At 36.0% G+C, this 19,360-nt stretch overlaps 1 protein-coding gene across 5 annotated transcripts in view; it reads left to right on the top strand.

Annotated features, from left to right (window-relative positions):
* The window catches only part of Ae2 (anion exchange protein Ae2), an 834,322-nt gene that overhangs the window by 777,771 nt on the left and 37,191 nt on the right, over nucleotides 1-19,360 (top strand). For 4 of the 5 annotated variants that reach the window (XM_090404844.1, XM_090404848.1, XM_090404849.1 and 1 more), the window contains one exon: nucleotides 1,270-1,439. The exons of the other annotated variant lie outside the window; for it this stretch is intronic. In XM_090404844.1, coding sequence (XP_090260970.1) covers nucleotides 1,270-1,439 — 170 coding nt within the window. The remainder of the gene's footprint in view (nucleotides 1-1,269; nucleotides 1,440-19,360) is intronic. 5 annotated transcript variants of the gene reach the window in all.

Genomic DNA, 19,360 nt, shown 5'->3' with positions numbered 1-19,360 from the left:
ATTTGGGCTATTAGATAGAGTAAGGATTTTGTCTCTCATTACCTGATTTTGTAGTAGTTCTATAGGAATATTGTCTACACTTGTACTTTTTCCCTTATTCATTTTGGATAGTGCTTTATCAAATTATTCTTGCATTATTGAGGGTCCTAGATTATCCTCATTTTGATTTTCTATGCTAATATCAACATCTAGTTTTTCACCATTATAGAGATTTTCAAGATAATTCTTCCAGTCCATTAATATATCCTCAGATTCTATGAATAATTTTCCATTTTCGTCTTTAATGGCATTGTTTTTGCTATTCTTATTAAATTTGAAAGCCAATTTGTTAATTTCTTTATAGGCTCTCTATATGTTTTCTTTTTTAAATAATTCATCTATGTTATTACATTGTTCTTCCAGGTATTCTTTTTTATCTTGTCTACATTTTCTTATAATTTGATTTTTAAGATATAATCCAGCCACATAAGCGAGAGCTGTCGTTGGCAGACTGCCGAGAAGAGTCAATTCATGTTGAAGGGGAGAAAGAAATAATGTGATGTATGAATTGGTCAACAACACTCAAAATCACATGCTTTATATGTAAAATTTTCCAACTGTTATACAAGCAAAATAGTTACCACTTTAAAAACTACAATGATCATAAAAGAGAAATTAATTTTCCTACATGTAATAATAAACACTCATCACACAATACGGATTGCTTACCCTATTATTGGAATGGATTCTCCTTCTTTTTACTTGCGCAGAAGTGTCGAAGGGTCTCGTATCTGTGGGCGTACTATATTTGTATTTCTTGTAATTTGATTTTTAAGATATTTGCGTTTGGCCACATCTTTCTTCTTTAACAGCATTTATAACAGCAATAATAATAATAATAATGATAAAAATTCATATATAAAGTTATTCAGATTAATTTTTATGATTGTTGCACTGAATTAAATCTGTTTCATCTGATAATGATATGTGAAAATATGATATGTCAAATGTGAATCAGCTGTGCTAATTAATATTTCCTACCTATTTTGTGGCACAAAAGATGAACACTTTTTTTGTGTTCATTACCTTGAAATATTCTCTTCTTCTTCTGTAGCTTAGTAAGCTGAGTCTCATTTTTAAGAATGAATTTCTTGATAATATGGTGATGTTTAGTAATAAGTATTAATGGCAACTGTGACCTGGGAAGGGGGGGGGTAGCTGTAGTAATATAATAACTTTTTTTTAATTAAATATTATTACATTGATAATTAAATCTGATTGTTTCACTAGGTATCTCTGTTTTAATGGCACCCATACTACAACAAGTTCCAGTGGCTGTTCTCTTTGGAGTGTTTTTATACATGGGGGTATCATCCATGACTGGTGTTCATTTTTTTGAGCGAATTGTTCTAATGTTTGTTCCTGTAAAACATCATCCTGTACTTCCTTATGTGCAGAAGGTTATTATCTAATGGTATTTCTAATCATGTGACCGAAACATTTGTGCACTTTTTTTGCAAAGTTAATATTTTGACAATAAATTTTCTGGATGCCATTGCATTCAGAACGAGCACATAACCCAAAATCGTTGGAAAAATTTGTAGCATGTGGTGATGCAAATTTTGGTAACTCCTAGAAAAACAGTGACTAACTGCCACCGAAAATGAACTGAAGTTGAGTCATATTCAAGCCAAATATGACAGATGTGTGCAGAAATATTTATTGAATGAGCAAACCATTCATTTTTGAGTGGGAAAGTTAAAGTTTTCTTGGTGTACAAACACTGCACCAGATTCCACATTAACTGCCGGCCTGGTTGGCCAAGAGGCCAAGTTAGTGCATTCTCTCTCTATCCAAAAGGCTGCAGGTTTGAATCCTACCATGGGCATGGATATTTGTGATTGTCTGTGAAAATACTAGTGGTGGTGGACAGTAGATAGCGTTAGTGCAGATGATGTGATTGGTGGATGAGGTTGAGTGGTAGAGATGGAGAGTTGAGAGTAGCTGCCCTCCCTTGATGAGTCTTGGACTCCCTGGAGTTGCCAAATAATAATAATAAAACTTCACAGCTAATAACACAGATGTATAAAATTTGAATATTTTAATCTAATATTTTGCCTAACTAACTGATGCAGTAATTTTTTTTTTAATTTCTGTGTTGTTAATATAAACCTTTAAATTTCTTTATTAATAACTAACACAAGTCTAAATAAGTGTAAAATTTGGAGATTGTCAGGTGGTTTGTTGCTACTTTTCCATCGAAATACTGAGCTATTTTTGAACTGGTTGCTAATATGTGCTTTAAAAAAAAAACATACAGAGCAACAAAATAAATGAATCACATCATTGGTTATCATTCTTCAAATCTATGCCACAGTTCACTGCTCTGTGTCTGAAGGAATATAGCTGGTATTATCCATCACAAGGGTCTATTTTCTTGGTGAAACAGTCACATAAAATATCTTAAAAAATATCCTATATAAATCAGCCCAGCCACACTACAAAATGTATTATAGGTTTGTTAAGTAACCTTTTTATGAGAGCAACATAAAATAAAAAAATTAATCACAGAATCATTGTTTCTTTGGGACAATGTGACACCTCAGATGATGTGGGCAACCAGGACTCTCCTTGGCTTTGGTTGGGAACTTCTATTACAACCTCCTATTCACCAGATATCTTGTAATTCTGATTATCATATTTTTATATTCATCAGATATCTTGTCATCTGATTTTCATATTGCTAGATAGCCATTTGCAGAATCAACAGTTTCAAAACTGTGTAAAAGGACTGGAAATGAAGTTGAATGATTTCCTTCACTTTTAAATATCAGGAGTTGTATTTATAAACTCATTTTTTGTTATGTTATTAACTGCAAATATGCCTATTTTTCTGAATAAACTTTTTTTCATTTTTTGTGTTGTTTTTAATCTAAAAAAAAGTGCACAAACTTTTTTTGATCACATTATAATATAAGCTTATGCTAAAATTTAAAACTTCTAACATGAATATATATGCAGCAGTTTATGAACATTTTTTTAGTTGATAATTATTGATACAATTACAAAATGTGTGGTAGAAGACCAGTATGTCTATTTTTAAATACCTTGTTCCTCAGTTGTTCTTAAATTTACTAATTTTTCTGATAGCCATTAAAAACTTTAATTTAGTTTTTGAACAGGTCATTATAGTATTCTAACAATAAAAGACGATATATTGAGTTTTTTAATGTTAAAACTCGATATATTGTCATGATGATGATGCTACTATACACATTCTACACCCTCTGCCCAAAAGAAACCGAACTTTTCAAAAATAGAAGAAACTAGTGTTGCCACCTGTTGTATCTTTTTGTTGTCGAAAGTGGTAACCTTCATTAGTGTTGTGTCAACTGTTTATGACATTTGTTTCATTAGAGGCCGAGTTATAGTGCCAAGAGTGACAATGTGTTTTGACGAATGGTCGGTAGTCACGAAATTCATGCTGTACACGACGAATTCTCGCTATCAATTGCTTCAACACTTTGAAATAAAACTCACCATTGGCCGTTTGGCCAGGAGGAACGAATTCTTTGTGGATAATGCCCTTCGAATTGTAGAAACAAATCAGCATTGTCTTTACTTTTGACTTCTCCAGGTGACTTTTTTTCGGATGCCCCTCTTCTGGTGGTCTCCACTCAGCACTCTGACGCTTTGTTTCAAGCTCATACTCAAAACACCACGTTTCATCACCAGTAGTGATCGTTTCAAGGAAGTTTGAGGCCTTATGAACGTTTTTAATGAGGTCCTTGCAGTGTTCAATTCAATACATTTTTTGGTCGTCGGGCAACTTGTGGGGAACAAATCGCGAATTCAATTTACGAAGGCTCAAATTCTCGGTCAAAATATTGTGCACAGTTGATTTTGAAATCCCCAATTCATCTTCAATCAATCTCTCAGACGATTTCGGGTTTTCTTTGATGAAATCCCACACTTTTTGAATGTTAACTTTGCTCGGTCCAGTTTTTGGATGGCCTGGCTTTTTGTAGTCCTCAAGTGTCTCACGACCACTTTGAAATCACTTAAACCACTCGTAAACTTGAGTACAGGATAAGCATTCATCACCGTATGCTTTTTGAAGCATTTGATGTGTTTTGGTAAAACTTTTACCAAGTTTAACACAAAAGTCAATCACAACTCTGTTTGAAACTCATTTTTAGACCACTCATCAAAACACACTGTCACTCTTGGCACTATAACTCGGCTTCTAATGAAACAAATGTCATAAACAGTTGACACAACACTAATGAAGGTTGCCGCTTTCAACAACAAAAAGATACAACAGGTGGCACAACTAGTTTCTTCTATTTTCGAAAAGTTTGATTTCTTTTTGGACAGAGGGTGTATATTCAGTTATATTACAAAATAGGCAGTGGTTTTCTTAGTTTGTCAAAGTATCTAGATTTAGGCAGTTTTTTGGTATCTATATTTCTATGAATTTTTTATACCAATTTCTCAAAGGCATGATCATCAATCCCTGAGTTGCTTTATTGATTATATGTGATACAATGTTTGTGTTATTGTTGTCTGTACAAATTATGTCAAATATTACTGTTTGAAGTAGACCAGTTCACATATGATTATTAGTATGGAGAGCAGATCAGGTAGGCTAGCCATTGGTAGACTTCAAAATTGTAGCTATTAAAGACCTTTCTTCTTTTAGTTTAATTACTGTAGTCTTGATAGTGGAAACAAAGAAATATGGTTAAATGTCTATTAACTCTGAAGTATTAACTCTGAATAACCATTAACTACAAATGTATTAAGCTCTGCAATAAGTATGAAATATCTTGTAGCTCATTGGAAGTGATGTTTGCACACAATGCTAAATTGAAGAAGAAAACAATCAAGTAATGCTATGAAGACAAAGTTGCATTCTGTAATGTATAAAAAATATCCTGGGACTGTTTATAGAAACTATAGAATACTACAAGATTTTCAGGGCTTTCTTAAAGTGGAGACGTTTAAGTTTCTTGAGACATTCGATTTCCACGAAAAATGCTGTGACAGAGATCTGGCAAGAAATCGCTCAGTGAACAGACACACCTTTAACTGCTTTTCAAAAAAAGATATTCTAAATTTGAACACTTGAATTACCATTTTAATACAAACTATTAAGAAATTAAATTCAATAAATCATTTACCGTTTATAAAATCATATAAGCCAAGTAGCAGAACAGTATCAGAATGATATATAATATAAATTTGTCAGTTACTGCTGATGTCGTTAAACAAAAATTAACCAATTTTTGTTTAACAAAAATCAGACTCCTATTGCAAGTCTTTTTCAGATATTTAAAATGAGGAGAAACTCATCTGCTATATTAGATGCTTAGATAAAAATAGGAAGGAGCATCTGTTTACATAGTTCTGCTCTAAAACTCATCTGCCCTGTACTTTGATAGATGAGAGAGAGAGAGAGAGAGCAGAATGAACAAGTTTTTCTTGTCACTGAAGACTAGTAATTGAATTGGCTAGTAAAAAAACATTGTAACAAAATTACAAATTCTTGCACATAATTTGAATTTAGCTGTTTATATACCTTTTACCATAATTCATGCTTTGGGCATGTAAATTTTTTTTAGTATTTCTGGAGATATTCCTGGTCGTAGAGATAAACCACTTGGAAGTCAGAGGGATGTCAGCTGTTGATTTACCATACAACCATCTATCAACAACTATCAGTCCTCCAGTAACATGTGGCTATGGTTTTTTTGGCAATGTAGGGTTACATTTATTTTAAAAATTTATACAACAGAGGGGAAAGCAAATGGGAAGAGCGAGTCACTAAGATAGGAAGGGAAAAAAAATAAAAGAACAAGAAGTAAAAAGTAACTCAGCCCATCACTTCATGATCACTCTCACCGACTGAAGGAAAGTGTGAAACCACCACTTACAATTACGTCATCATCTTCATAACATTAATTACGGATATAGACTCCTATTGGTCCATTCTGGTCTTATTATCCATCTAATATCCTCTTTTGAGGTCTACCCAGCCTTCTCTTTACAATTGGTTTAATTTTTTTTTATTATTATTAATTGTTTAGGATCTAACAGATAAACTTAGGTGTTGACGGTTATTCATGACTTATTTTTCATGATATTAGCAATGGCACACAATTTTATCAAAGAGATGTTTTATTAAATGCTTATATTTTGCTGAATTTCAGTTCAGCAAAATATAAGCACTTGTACACGCGACAGTGAGTGAGTGAAACAATGCAATTGCAATGGACCAAAGATCTAAAGTCCTATTTTTGGCACCCTCTAACAGGAAAAAAAAAAAACAGCTATGCAGAAGTTTCTCCTAGGATAACAGCCTCCCAAATTTTTGACAAATTAATGCAACCATATTTGTTAAGGTTGGGAGAATTCTTCAAAGTCATTGCTGACTCAAAAAATAATCTTTCAGATCTGTAACAACTCCTAAATAGCACATTCGTTTTCCTCCATCTAATCCTGTGTGAAGGAGTGTCCAAAGCATGGTCTGCCAGTCCCGACTTGCCATAGTAATAGTAGCAAATGTATTTTTCATGTTCTTCCAGGCAGATGTTAACTGATCTCCCTGTTTGCCCATAATAGGCAAAGTCACAGTCACAAGGAACTTCATATACTCCTGGGTGTACTAAAGGGTGAAGTTTATCCTTAGGTGAGCAGATCAGAGTTGCCAGCTTGACATGAGGTCTGAAAGTGGTGTGAAGGCCATGTTTCATCAATACTTTGGCTATGAGTAATGGGCCTATGTAGTATTTTATCTATTTTGTAGGGATTAGCCATTGGCTAAGAACGTATGGTGCAGATATATGAGTTTTGTGGTCAGAGCTGTATCGTTAGAACAAATGGCTCTGGCTCTGTGTGTAAGTGTTTTTAAAATACCATACTGTTGGACTGGAGGATGATGTGATTGTTTATATAGGTATCTTCCTGTGTGTGTTTGCTTTCTGTAAATGGAAAAAGATAGTGATCCATCTGAAAGGCAGGTGACTAATGTGTCAAGAAATGGTAAACAGTTATTTGATTCTTTTTCTACTGAGAAGTGGATTTTGGGGTGTTGGTTAGGTAGGTGACAAATGCATCCAAAGTGTCTTGTCCATGGGGCCAGATGGCAAACACATCATCTACATAGTGTAACCATACTTCTGGCTTGTATGTAGCTTTGGTAAGTACTTTGTTTTCAAAGTGTTCCATGTAAAAATTTGGGAAGAGGGGGAAACCCATAGCAATACATTAATCTGTTTGTAGAATTTTCCTCCCCATGTAAAGTAACCTGCATTCATTGTAAATTTAAATAATTCAAAAATATCAGGGGGAAATTTAGACTTGATTAACTCAAGAGTGACTATAAGTGGTACATTGGTAAATAAAGAGATGACATCAAAACTAATCATTATGTCTGAATTGTTTAGAATAATATTTTTAACCAGTGTTTTGAAACAGACTGAATTTTTTACAAAAGTAGAGGAGTTGCCAATAAGGGGGCAAGTGACTTGGCTAAATGCTAGGCCAGTTTATGTGTGGGACTATCTATGTTATCGACTATGGGACGTAGGGGGGATATTAGTTTTGTGGATTTTTGGTAATAGGAGATCTTGCATTTTTCTGTTATACTCTTCTTGATTCATGATAAGTGTTGCATTTCCTTTATCAGCTTTTGTAATAATAATATTTTTATTATTATATAACTTTTTAGGGCAGTTATTTGATTACGTGGCATATTTCGTTTTGGAGGCTTAGCCTTGTTTAGAATACTTGCTATATCTGTTCACATATTATTGGCCATTGCCGGCGGAAGATCGTGGATACTTCGTTCTACTTTCATCGTAATTTCTAGTTTAGGAATTTGTTTAGGCATGATGCCAAAGTTATGCATAGACTGAGAGCATTCTTGGCTTCTTCAGTGAGTGTTTCCAACAATAGAATTACGACCACGTGGTCTTCTGTAAATGGGTTTGTGGTTGGGACTTCGTATGTTGGTGCTGTTTTAGGAGTTCATATATCTTCAGGTGTCTGCTTTTTACTTTTGTAAATTCTTTTTTTGCTGCAACTTCGGACATGTGATGTAGGACAGTCCACATTTCAGGATTTAACATATTGATTAGTTCTTGTTATAGAGCTGTTTAGCTTACTAAGCTCTATGCGAACTTAGAGATTTGTTCTTGGAGAAGTGCTAAACTTGCCCATCGATAAATATGATGTGCCTTTGCCGATTGTGACTTTTCTTTGAATTTCAGAAAAGATAAAATGATATCGTTGTCGTGGCATCATTTAAGGAAGGCTAACCTGTTCAATTTTCTGGACAATTTCAGTTTCAACTTACCGAACCGTCGTGCTTTGTATACAATATTTTCTCCATGCAGAATCATCAATCTAACAGATAGGCTTAGATGTTGACAGTTATTCATGACTTATTTTTCATGGTATTAACAACACCACACAATTTTATCAAAGAGATGTTTTATTAACTGCTTATATTAGAATTGTTTAGGATATCAGGTGTTGGCAATTCAGTTTGCATATTCTATCCAGTTTTGTTTGTAGTTGTTTAGTTTTCCTTCTATTGATTTTATTTTTAGTTCTTTTGAAATATCTGAGGTCGGTTAAGGATCAAAACCAAATAACTGGGAAGAGACCTCCACATTGCCTTTCAGGGATGGGGAGAACCAACTGGGGCTTCTGATCTAATGCCAATCCTCACCATCAATTGGTGTACCCTGCTAGTAGGTATCTACTGGGTACTGTGAATGAACAAAGATAGGCTGGCAATTTCAGACTTAGCCAACCAAACTAATTTTTATTGCCTTAAACCACAAATGCATATGATGGTACAACATGATGAGATTTCATGTCAGCTGGGGCGTTTCCCAGTTAAATAATGCCACCACTGTTTTCGTTAGGGAACCAGGGCGAATAGTGAAAAGTCTGCTATTGGAACAAACTCCAAATCAGCATCTAGAAGAAGAGGAATGAACCCAACATCAGAAGAGCTGGAGATAGGAACCATCAATTTAAGGAGTATTAATGGAAAGGAAATCGAACTTGCAGAAGACTTGGAAAAGTACCATATGGACATAATTGGCATTATAGAGACAAAGAAGACAAAAACAGATGAGACTACTAAATAACAAGTATAGGATGCTATTTTCAGGCAATAATGATCAAAGAAAGGAAGGAGTAGCAATAGCATTCAACACCAAACATGAAGATAAACTTCTTGATTGTGTAAAACTCGATGTAGCTTAGAAATGCCAAAGTGCTTTATATCGATTTTTACAGAGGTCAAGTCTCATGAGTTTGTTACAAAAACAACCTTGTTTATCTCTATGTATTTTATGTTAAATATTAATGTAAATAACCCTATGGGAAAAGACTGTATTTACTATTTTAACTAAAATTTCTAGAATGTTAAAAACAAAGGCAATGCTTTGCCATCAGAACTTTGTATAATAGCTATGTATAAAGAAAGTTGTTTACGATTAAGTGTGTGAGAAAGTTGTTTACGAGCTCTGCGCAATAACATCTTCAAAGTTAGTATCAAAGAGATCTGCTAGGTTCAGAGAAGTTTCCACTGCCCGACAAAATAAGAAAAAAGGACTGCATGGAAGAGAAGAAAGAACTGAGTGGTTTTATCAAAACATCAAGGAGATTTGCTGATTTCTTTGTGGGTTACAACCCTTGGTGCAAGGTCCCGGAGAATGGGAAATAAAAAGGGACTGAGTCGGACATTGGGAGGAAGAGGAGGCCCAGTTACCAAAAAGAGAGGCAAGGCGCAGTTACCGAGGAGAGGCGAGGCGCAGTTACCAAGGAGGAGAGAACCAGAGACAGCCTGAATCCAGAAGACCAGGTGTTACGGCGAACCCACACCAGACCCGAGCCAAGTGTCTGTTGGAAGTCCTCTTGCTGTGGGAGGTCAACCGAAGCCAAGAGTCACAGGGCGACCTTCAAACCTATGCTGAAACTTCTTGCATGAGCTGTTCGAGTACTGGGAAAATTGCAGCCCAAGACTTGCCAAGATCCCGATTAGACTCCCCCTGAAGCAAGACTCTCCAGATGGAAGCCTAAGGCCCAAGATGAAAGAAAAAACATAGAGACTTTAGTGCAAAACCTTTGGAAGAGTGTGTGACACAGCCTCTGTAAGTTTGCTCCATATTTTGTTGTACATTACTTTTGTAATCTAGGAGTTATGTTATAGATGGACTGATAAGAAATAGTAATAAGAAGTATCTATAAGAGAGTCCTCTGATTTATTATTAATTGGAATATAATTTGTGAGATAACTTGGCATAGCTAGCTAACCACCTCTTTATGAGTAAATTAGTTTAGATAATTTTGATTTAATAAACAGAGAAGTAATAGAGTAAATATATTGTATTATCATTTAGTATTGAAAGGGGAACATTTGTTTCTTTATGCTAAAAGGATAGGTAGAGAGAGTAACCTCCCAATCGTTTAATTAATGTACTTTGTTAGTATTGTAAATAAATGTGTTTTATTTATATGTCAATAGAGTGCTGCCCGATCTTTTATTTTTCAATGCACTGTTTCTAAAAAAAAATCAAACTTGTGAGCAGGAAACAACTAAGGCATTAAAAAAGAGCAGTTTAAGTACTTAAGAATCACGACTGTTTATATAAACTTTGTTGAAGGAATTTACGTTATACAAGAGAGAGAGAGAAATCTACCGGTCATTTTACTGAATCTTGTGCCGATATTGATATACTGGTGGCGCAGTTCTAAATAAATAAATTTTCCAGTGTTCATAGGCATACGACTAGTAAATACGAAAGGTGGATAAACATAGTACACAATAGAATAAGTAAGAAAGGTTATGAGAAAAAAGCACGCACTGCTAATTAGAATAAAGATATTACAATAGAGCGGTGATCAAGCAGGCTCATAAATAACAAGTAATAGCTACCATTACAATTGGAAGGTAGTTTCAAGTAGAGTTATGTGGGCAACCTTCAAAATGGGGAAATGGACAATGAATTTATTTGTGGCTATGGTCCCACAGAAGGTTAATCTAAGGAAGAAGCGGAGGAATTTTTAGAGTCATTAGAACAGACATTAACATAAAGAAAATGGAAAAACTGGTCTTTGTTGGATACCTGAACAGCATAGTAGGAAGTGAATCTCACCAGGCATATAGGAAGATTTTTGAAAAATTTGGAGAAAAGTGCTAAGCTAATAATAATGGAAAGTATTTACTGGACTTCTGCTCAGGACATGGACTAGTCATTACTAACACCATGTTTCAACATAAAGATGTGTGCAAGTTTATATGGTGAAATAAGAAAATCATCATTGGCTATGTCATTGTTGATAGTGATATCATAATGCTGATTCAGGATACAAGAGTGTACAGGGGATTAGAAATTGTAAGTGACCATTACTTAGATAAAATTGGATATCATGTTGAAAAGAACAGTATGTAAGAAAAATTTAAAAAGAATTAAAGTTGAGCAGCTTCTAGAGGTAAATTGTAGACTCAACTATGCAAACATTACTGAAGAAAAAATGAAACAAATTGAAAACAGGAACCAAATCTTGGGGTCTCATTGACAAACTCTGAAAAAGAAGACATCGATTGATTCAGCTAGGGAGGTATGTGGTGAAGTTGTCTGCAAAGAAAGAAAAATAAAAACACAATGGTGGACACAAGATTTTAAAGAAGCAGTCCTGGAAAAGAAGAAATCATATTAAAAGTTCCTAGCAAATAAGTCAGCAGATGCCCTAAAAGAATACAGAGAAAAATGTAAGTGAGTGAAGTTATGTGTAAACATTGCTAAACCAAAGTCATGAGAAGACTTTGGTAAGAATATAGAAAACAAATATCAGGAAAGTGGCAAAATGTCCTGGAAGCTATTGAAGAAGCTTAGATATGTAGGAAAGAGAACTAAAAGGAATCAAAGATGATAAAGATGACATTAAAACTGAAGATAAGGATATCCTAGATGTCCGGTGTAATTACTTTGTGAAAGACTGTTAAACGAACCAAGCAGTGACAGAATCATACAAGAAAATTTTCAAGAGGAATGCAAAGAGGAGTACATATCAATACTTAAGGTAGAAAAATCCGTCAAAAACTTGAAATGTGGAAAGGCAGCTGAATTAGATGATATTGGATTAAAATGCCTAAGTATGGAGGTATAAAAGTTTTGCAGTGGCTACACTGCATGAATCATAAGGCTTGGACAGAAGATCGAATTCCCAATGATTGGAGTACAGCTCTCATAGTACCCATCTATAGAAAAGGGAATAAAACTGAATTTGAGAATTACAGAGGAATTTCTCTACTGAGTGTTCCAGGTAAGATCTATGCAAGCATACTTGAAAAGAGGTTAAGAAAGACTGTGGAAGAGAAACTTGGAGAAGAACAAGCTGTGTTCAGGCTAAATACAGGTTGTCAGGATCAGATTTTCCGTTTTAAGACAAATAGGTCGGGATGCATAAGGGTCAAAGCTGTATAACCGAGAGGTGACCTCAACATAGCCTTTAAATGAATGTGGAGAACCGACTAGGGCTTCTGACCTAATGTCCAGTCCTCACCTTCTCGTTGTGGACTCTGTTGAGTATCTATCTGGATCCTGAATGAACGAGGATGGGCTGGCAGTATTGAATTTAGCCGACCAAATTGTATTCTTATTGGCTTAAACCAAAATACAAAATGATGGTACAGCATGACAAAATTTCATGTCGGCTGGGGCATCGCCTGGTTAAACAAGGCCCCCTTTGTTTTTGCCAGGGAACCAGGATACACAGTGAAAAGTTAACTAACAGAACAAATCTGAAAACACAACCCAACTCAATATTACCAGAGCTAAAGATCGGTAACATCAACATAAGAAGCCTCAATGGCAAAGAAATGGAGCTAGCTGAGGAATTAGATAAGTATCAGATTGACATAATAAGGGTGACTCAAAAAGAGAAAAGCTGGTGAGATCTTACTGAGAAATAAATACAAAATGTTATATTCAGGCAATGACAATCAAGGAAAAGAAGGAGTAGCCATAGTATTCAACACTAAATATGAGGCTAATCTTCTTGAATGGCAGGCAGTCTCAAGTAGAGTGATGTGGGCAAATATGAGAATGGGGAACTGGACAATGAGACTTATTTGTTCCTATTGTCCGACAGAAGATTCTACTAATGTAGAAGTGCAGAACTTTTTTCAGGCTTTAGAGATAGCAATTGACACAATGAAAAAGGAAAAGTTGGGGATCTAAATAGCAGAGTAGGAAATGATTGTCAGACATACAAAAATGTTTTGGGAAAATTTGGAGAAAAGAGCAAAGCTAATAATAATGGCAAATACCTGTTGGATTTTTACTCAGGACATGGACTGGTTATTACTAACAACATGTTAGTAATAACCAGTCCATAACAACATAAAAATGTGCACAAATTCACATGGAGAGAAGGGACAAGGAATAAGAAAAGTCTCATTGACTATGTTATTGTTGATAGTGATGTTTTCTCCCCGGTGCAGGAAACCAGAGTGTTACATAGGATTTGATTTCGAAGTGATCACTATTTAATCTTGAGCAGGATAAAATTGAATTGCATATTGAAAAGAAGAACATGTAAGAAAGTTTTAAAGTGAATAAAAGTTGAGCAGCTCTCAGATGTGAACTGCAGACTAAAATACACAAAGATTATTGAAGAATAAATGAAAAAGTTTGAGAACAATAACCAAACCTTGGAGATTCAGTGGCACGCCTTGAAGAAAACCCTGATTGATTCAGCCAGAGAGGTATGCGGTGAGGTTGTCTGCAAGGATAGAAAAATCAGAACTTCCTGGTGGACACAGGAAGTTAAAGAGGCAGTGAAGGAAAAGAAGAAAGCATATCAAAAGTTCCTGTCAAATAAGTCATCTTGTGCTCATAGAGAATATAGAGACAAATGCAAGAATGCTAAACACTGTGTAAAACTAGCTAAACAAAAGTCATGGGAGGACTTTGGCAAGAATATAGAAAATAAATATCAAGAAGGTGGCAAAATATTCTGGAGGTTGTTGAAGAAGCTTAGAAATGGAGAAAAGAGTGCTGTAAAAAGAATTAAAGATGATAAAGGTGACATGAAACTGGAAAAAAAGATATCCTTGAAGTATAGAGTAATTACTTTGAAAAATTGCTAAATGAAACAAGCAGTGATAGCACAGTGGTAAAAAACATTCAACAGGCATACAGTCAGGAATACATATCCATACTTGAAGTAGTAGTATGATATTGAAATGTGGAAAGGCAGCAGGAGTTGATGTTATTCGACCAGAAATGCTGAAGTTAACAGTGGCTGCACTGCATAGTTCAGAAGGCCTGGACAGAGGGACGAATTCTGGATGATTGGAGTAGAGTTCTCATAGTACCCATGTATAAAAAGGGAAATAAAACTGAATGTGAGAATTACAGAGGTATTTCCCTACTGAGTGTTCCTGGTAAGATTTATGCAAGTATACTTGAAAAATGGTTGAAAAGAATTGTGGAAGAAAAGCGTGGTGAAGAACATGCTGGATTCAGGCCAAATAGAGGCTGTCAGGATCAGATCTTCACTTTACGACAAATAGTTGAGAAATCATGGGAATATAACAAAGATCTGTATTTAAGTTTTGTAGATCTGGAAAAGGCATATGACAAGGTGCCAAGAGAGAAGCTATTCAATATGCTACTACAGTTATGATGTCAATGGGGTATTATATGAAGCAATACTTAGTCTTTATTTGAGTTGTAAGTCAGCAGTTAGAATTGAAGGAAGTACAGGAAGATGGTTTAATTAAATCTGGTGTGAGACAAGGATGTACATTATCCCCTCCATTTATTTATTTATTTATTCGTATGGCATGAATATCAAAACATGCAATAGAATACACTGTCATTTTAAAAACTAATAATATTAAAAGCTTACATCCATATTGGTCAAATAGTTCATAGCTTCAGGTGTAGCACTTAAAAAGTCCAATTTGTCTCCTGAATATGCTCTAAGATAACATTGGGTCACAATATGGTAGTCTGTAGTGTTTGTTGAGAGCTCCTGATAAGATAAGTGTTATTTTCAGTTATCATTGACAAATTTACTTGAATATTACGTATGGCTTCCGTAAGAAGGAAAATGGCGGCTAGCAATAATGGTTTGCCATCTTTATTCAATAACTGTAATATAAAGGAGATTATTCAGTGTACTATCTGCGAAATGTACGCTTTGCAGTGTGCGTTTGGAGTATGGTTAGATGATAATAAAAGAGTGAATGTGTTTAGAAAATGTAAGGAAAATGAGGAATTAAAGTGTATTTCAGGTTGTGAGTGTGATATTTTTGTCAAACTTCAGAATGAAGAAAATAGTGATATGACAAGAAAAGGCAAGGTTGTAAAGTATGACAAGAAAAGGCCAGAGAACTGTGAGGGCGTGAATGTAGAAAGTGTGAATGATGGTATTAATACAGAGCAAATTAATGGTTTAACAGAAAATAAAAAAGATGAGATAGATGCAACGAGTGAGATCGTGTTGTTGAGCGGAGCGATACAAAGAGCAAAGCAGAAGCTTGAGCATATGAACAAAAGTCTACTGAGTGTACCAGCCAATAATAAAAAGTATGATAAGCAAAATAAGAGTATGAGTGTGGACATAAACAAAATGAAGGAGAGAGTGCTGTATGGAGATTCGTTAGTACGATGTGTGTTAGTAGAGGATTTCACAAAATCGTACCAATCTGGTGCGACCATTAAGGATGTAACTGAGTCTATTAGAGAGCAAAAGGAAAGGGTGAAATAAATGATTGTTGTGGCAGGTACGAATGATTTGAAAGGAGATAAAATGGAAATGATAGAGGACCTGAATGAATTGTTTGAGGTAGCAAAAGAAAAGAGAGAGAGTTAGGATGATTAGTCTTTTGCCGCGGTATGACAGTGAAGTGTTTAAAAGGAGGGCCATAATTGCAGATGACTTTATGCGTGGGTTATGTATAATGAGTGGTGTGGAATTTGTGGACGTGTGGAGTGAGTTCGATGGGCGAAAGGATCTATATAAGATGTATGGCTTGCATTTGAATGGATTCGGTGTAAGGAGACTTGAAAAAGTGTTGTTGAAGGAAGTGGATGTGCAGAATCAGGGAAACTAGATTTATTAAGGGGGGGGGTAGATATACAGTCCTTAGGGAGGCAGTTGAATGTAAGAATGAATATAATATGCCTGAGCAAATAAGGACAACAAATCAGAGTGGGATAGTTAATACAAGGCATCAAGGTAGGGTTCGGGCTAATGGGGTCTTAAATTCATGTTCACTAATGCTAGGAGTATTAGGAACAAAAAGGAAGAGTTTTTGGCCATGGTTGGCACTTCCAGACCACAGGTTATTGGTATTAGTGAAACATGGCTGACTGTAGATGATATAGCTAGTGGGATTGAATGTGATGGGTATAGTGTGTTCAGGAATGACAGGGAGAATAAAATGGGGGGGGAAGTATTGTTGATGATAGCTGATGAGCTGCAGCCAAGGAGAATAGAAGTTGAATTGCAGGATAGAGAAAAGAGCACATTTGAGGCCATTTGGTGTGAGATTGTGGCTAGCAGAACTAAATATACAATTGGGTGCTGCTATAGGCCAGGTGATGGAAAAGATGGTGGTGACATTATGTACATTGGAGTGAGGAAAGGACACACGGGCGGAAGGAATTGGATTTTATATTAATGGATAACTATCTGCGACAGCATGTAATAGAAAATACTAGGGGTCAGAGAGTGCTTGACCTAGTAATTACATCTGAGGATTTGGCTGTAACAAATATGACCACATTGCCACCAATCGGTGAGAGTGATCATAGGGTCTTGACTTGGGAGGTAGCTAAAGGTGTAGAATTTTCAATTAAGACAGGGTACATGTGGAATTATCGGGCTGGAAAGTATGACAAGCTTAGGAGTTTGATTGGTTCAGTGCCATGGCATGTACAACTGCAAGGACTAGAAGTCAATAGTGCATGGGAGGTAGTTAAGAAGTGTTTGCATGAAGCAATGGCTGACTAACCTAGAGTCCGAATAATAAATCAAGTAGGGGTTAAATGGATGAATAACACCATTAAGCTTGAGCTACAAAAAAAGAAACAACTATGTAAGGAATTTAAGGAGAAAATGACTGGCAAGCACACGAACGGTATAAAGCGCAGGGCCAAAAGGGTAATGAGTGTGGTAAGAAAAGCAAAAAAGGATTATGAAAGAACATTGGCCATGCAGGCTAAAGAGAATCCTAAACAGTTTTTTCGATATGTTGCAAGTAAAAGAAAAAATGTATATGGCAGAATGATTTTAAAGAATGCCGATGGTAGGGAGGTAACTGAATCAGTTGATATAGTAGAGTTACTGAGTGAGCACTTTGCAAGAATATATCATCCAGGTGGTGACATTGCAGAAACGAATGTACCAGTAGATTATACGGGAATTGTGGTGAATTAAGTGGAGGTGAGAAGTCTATTGCATAACCTCAATGTCAATACATCTGTGGGATTGGATGGTATACCGGCTCGAGTCATACGTGAAGCGGCTAAAGAATTGTCAGTACCCTAGACCAATTTGTTTAATTTGATTCTCGGGTCTGGGTTAGTCCCGAAGGGGTGGAAAGATGAGAAAATAGTTCCACTGCATAAAGGAGGTTCCAAGACTGCTGTTGTAAATTACTGATCGATTAGCATATCAGGAATCGTTGTCAAGGTCTTGGAGAAATTAGTCAAGAAAAGAATACAGGATTGGATAGATGAAAATGGGATATTGTATGGTTTTGTGAAGGGTAGATCATGCCTCAGTAACCTGCTCACGTTTTATAACACAGTGATGATGAACTGGATAAGGGTAATAGGTTTACAGTGATTCTACTGGACCTTGCCAAGGCCTTTGACAGGATACCACATGGAAGTCTAATCAGTAAACTGAAGCAGATGGGGATGGATAGGAGGGTGGTTGATGGAGATACCAGAGAGTGGTTTATTCAGGAGTTGAGTCCAAAAGACGGCTTTTGACTAGTGATGTGCCGCAGGGCTCGGTTCTTGGACCACTACTTTTCAATTTGTTTCAATGATATAGGAAAGGATCTGAGAGGAAGTGTTCACTTGTTTGCTGATGATGCAAAGTTGGGTAGAGCAATTGTGAGTGCACAGGATGTCAAAATTTTACAGGATGATTTGGATAGTTTGGAGGACTGGGCTAGGGAAAATGGATGTCAATTTAATATCGCAAAGTGTAAGGTTATGCATTTTGGGGTGAAAAGAATAGCAGCAGTATATCACACTGGTGGAACTGTACTCCAGGAGATTGATGAGGCCAGGGATTTGGGAGTGTTGGTGGATAGGGAATTGAAGTTTAGTGGGCACATTGCAAAAGTGGCTAAATCAGCTCATCAAATCACTTGGCTTCTGAAAAATACTTTAACAAGCAGAGACAAACAAGTTATTGTACCTCTGTATCGAGCCTTGATAAGACCCTATCTAGACTACTGTGCCCAGATATGGGCACCAGGGTTTCTTCTTGATGTCCCGGGAGGAGGTGGAGAGAATCCAGAGACGAGTGACCAAGATGATAGCAGGTCTGTGGAATGAACCTTATGAGAACAGGTTGAAGATTTGTGGGTTGCGAAAATTGGTCGATAGGCGGAAAAGGGGTGATATGATTGAGACATTCAAATTACTGAAGGGTTTCTATAAGATTAATCCAGAAGATATTTTTGAGAATAGGACTGGTGGTGGGAGGACTAGGGGCCATACATGGAAGTTGGGCAAGAATTTGGTTAACAGGGGTGTTAGAGCCAAGTTTTTTACTTGGAGAGTGGTGAATGAGTGGAATAAGCTGCAGGGTCTATTGTGGGTGCTACGACCGTTAATGAATTCAAGGTGAGGTATGATAGATACTGTGTGAATGTCGAATAGTTGTTCTTGACATGATGTTAGGGCCTCTCTCGATGAGTCTGCCGACTCCTTGGAGTTGCCTGGAATAATAATAAAAATAAAATAATATGGTCCACAGTTTCTCTTTGAGCTCCACAATCACAATGTGAGGGATGGTCATTTACCCCATTTAAAAAGCATGTCTTCACATACACCATGGCCAGTTTGTATTCTATTAAGCTGAGTCCAGAATTTTTGTTGGAGGCGTGAGCAAGCATCATAACTTTCTTGTAATTTCTTGAGAGAAAATTTTGTGATATCATCTGTCTTTCTTTCCCACTGTTCTTGCCACTTTTGCTTCAGGTGGAAGTTAGATTCTATAAGTAGTTGGGTTTATTGTAGTGGTTGATGTCTCTATCTCAATCATCATACGCTTAAGTCTTGGAGATCTAAGTGTATTGGTAGGGCTGTGTTCTCCAAGA

Source organism: Typopeltis vanoorti, chromosome 15 (genome assembly GCF_054136105.1).
Source record: "Typopeltis vanoorti isolate ZY-2024b chromosome 15, IOZ_Tvanoo_1.0, whole genome shotgun sequence".
In the NCBI taxonomy this organism is placed as follows: domain Eukaryota; kingdom Metazoa; phylum Arthropoda; class Arachnida; order Uropygi; family Thelyphonidae; genus Typopeltis; species Typopeltis vanoorti.
Note: the sequence above shows the minus strand (reverse complement) of the source record. Positions and strands in the feature narration are given on the sequence as shown.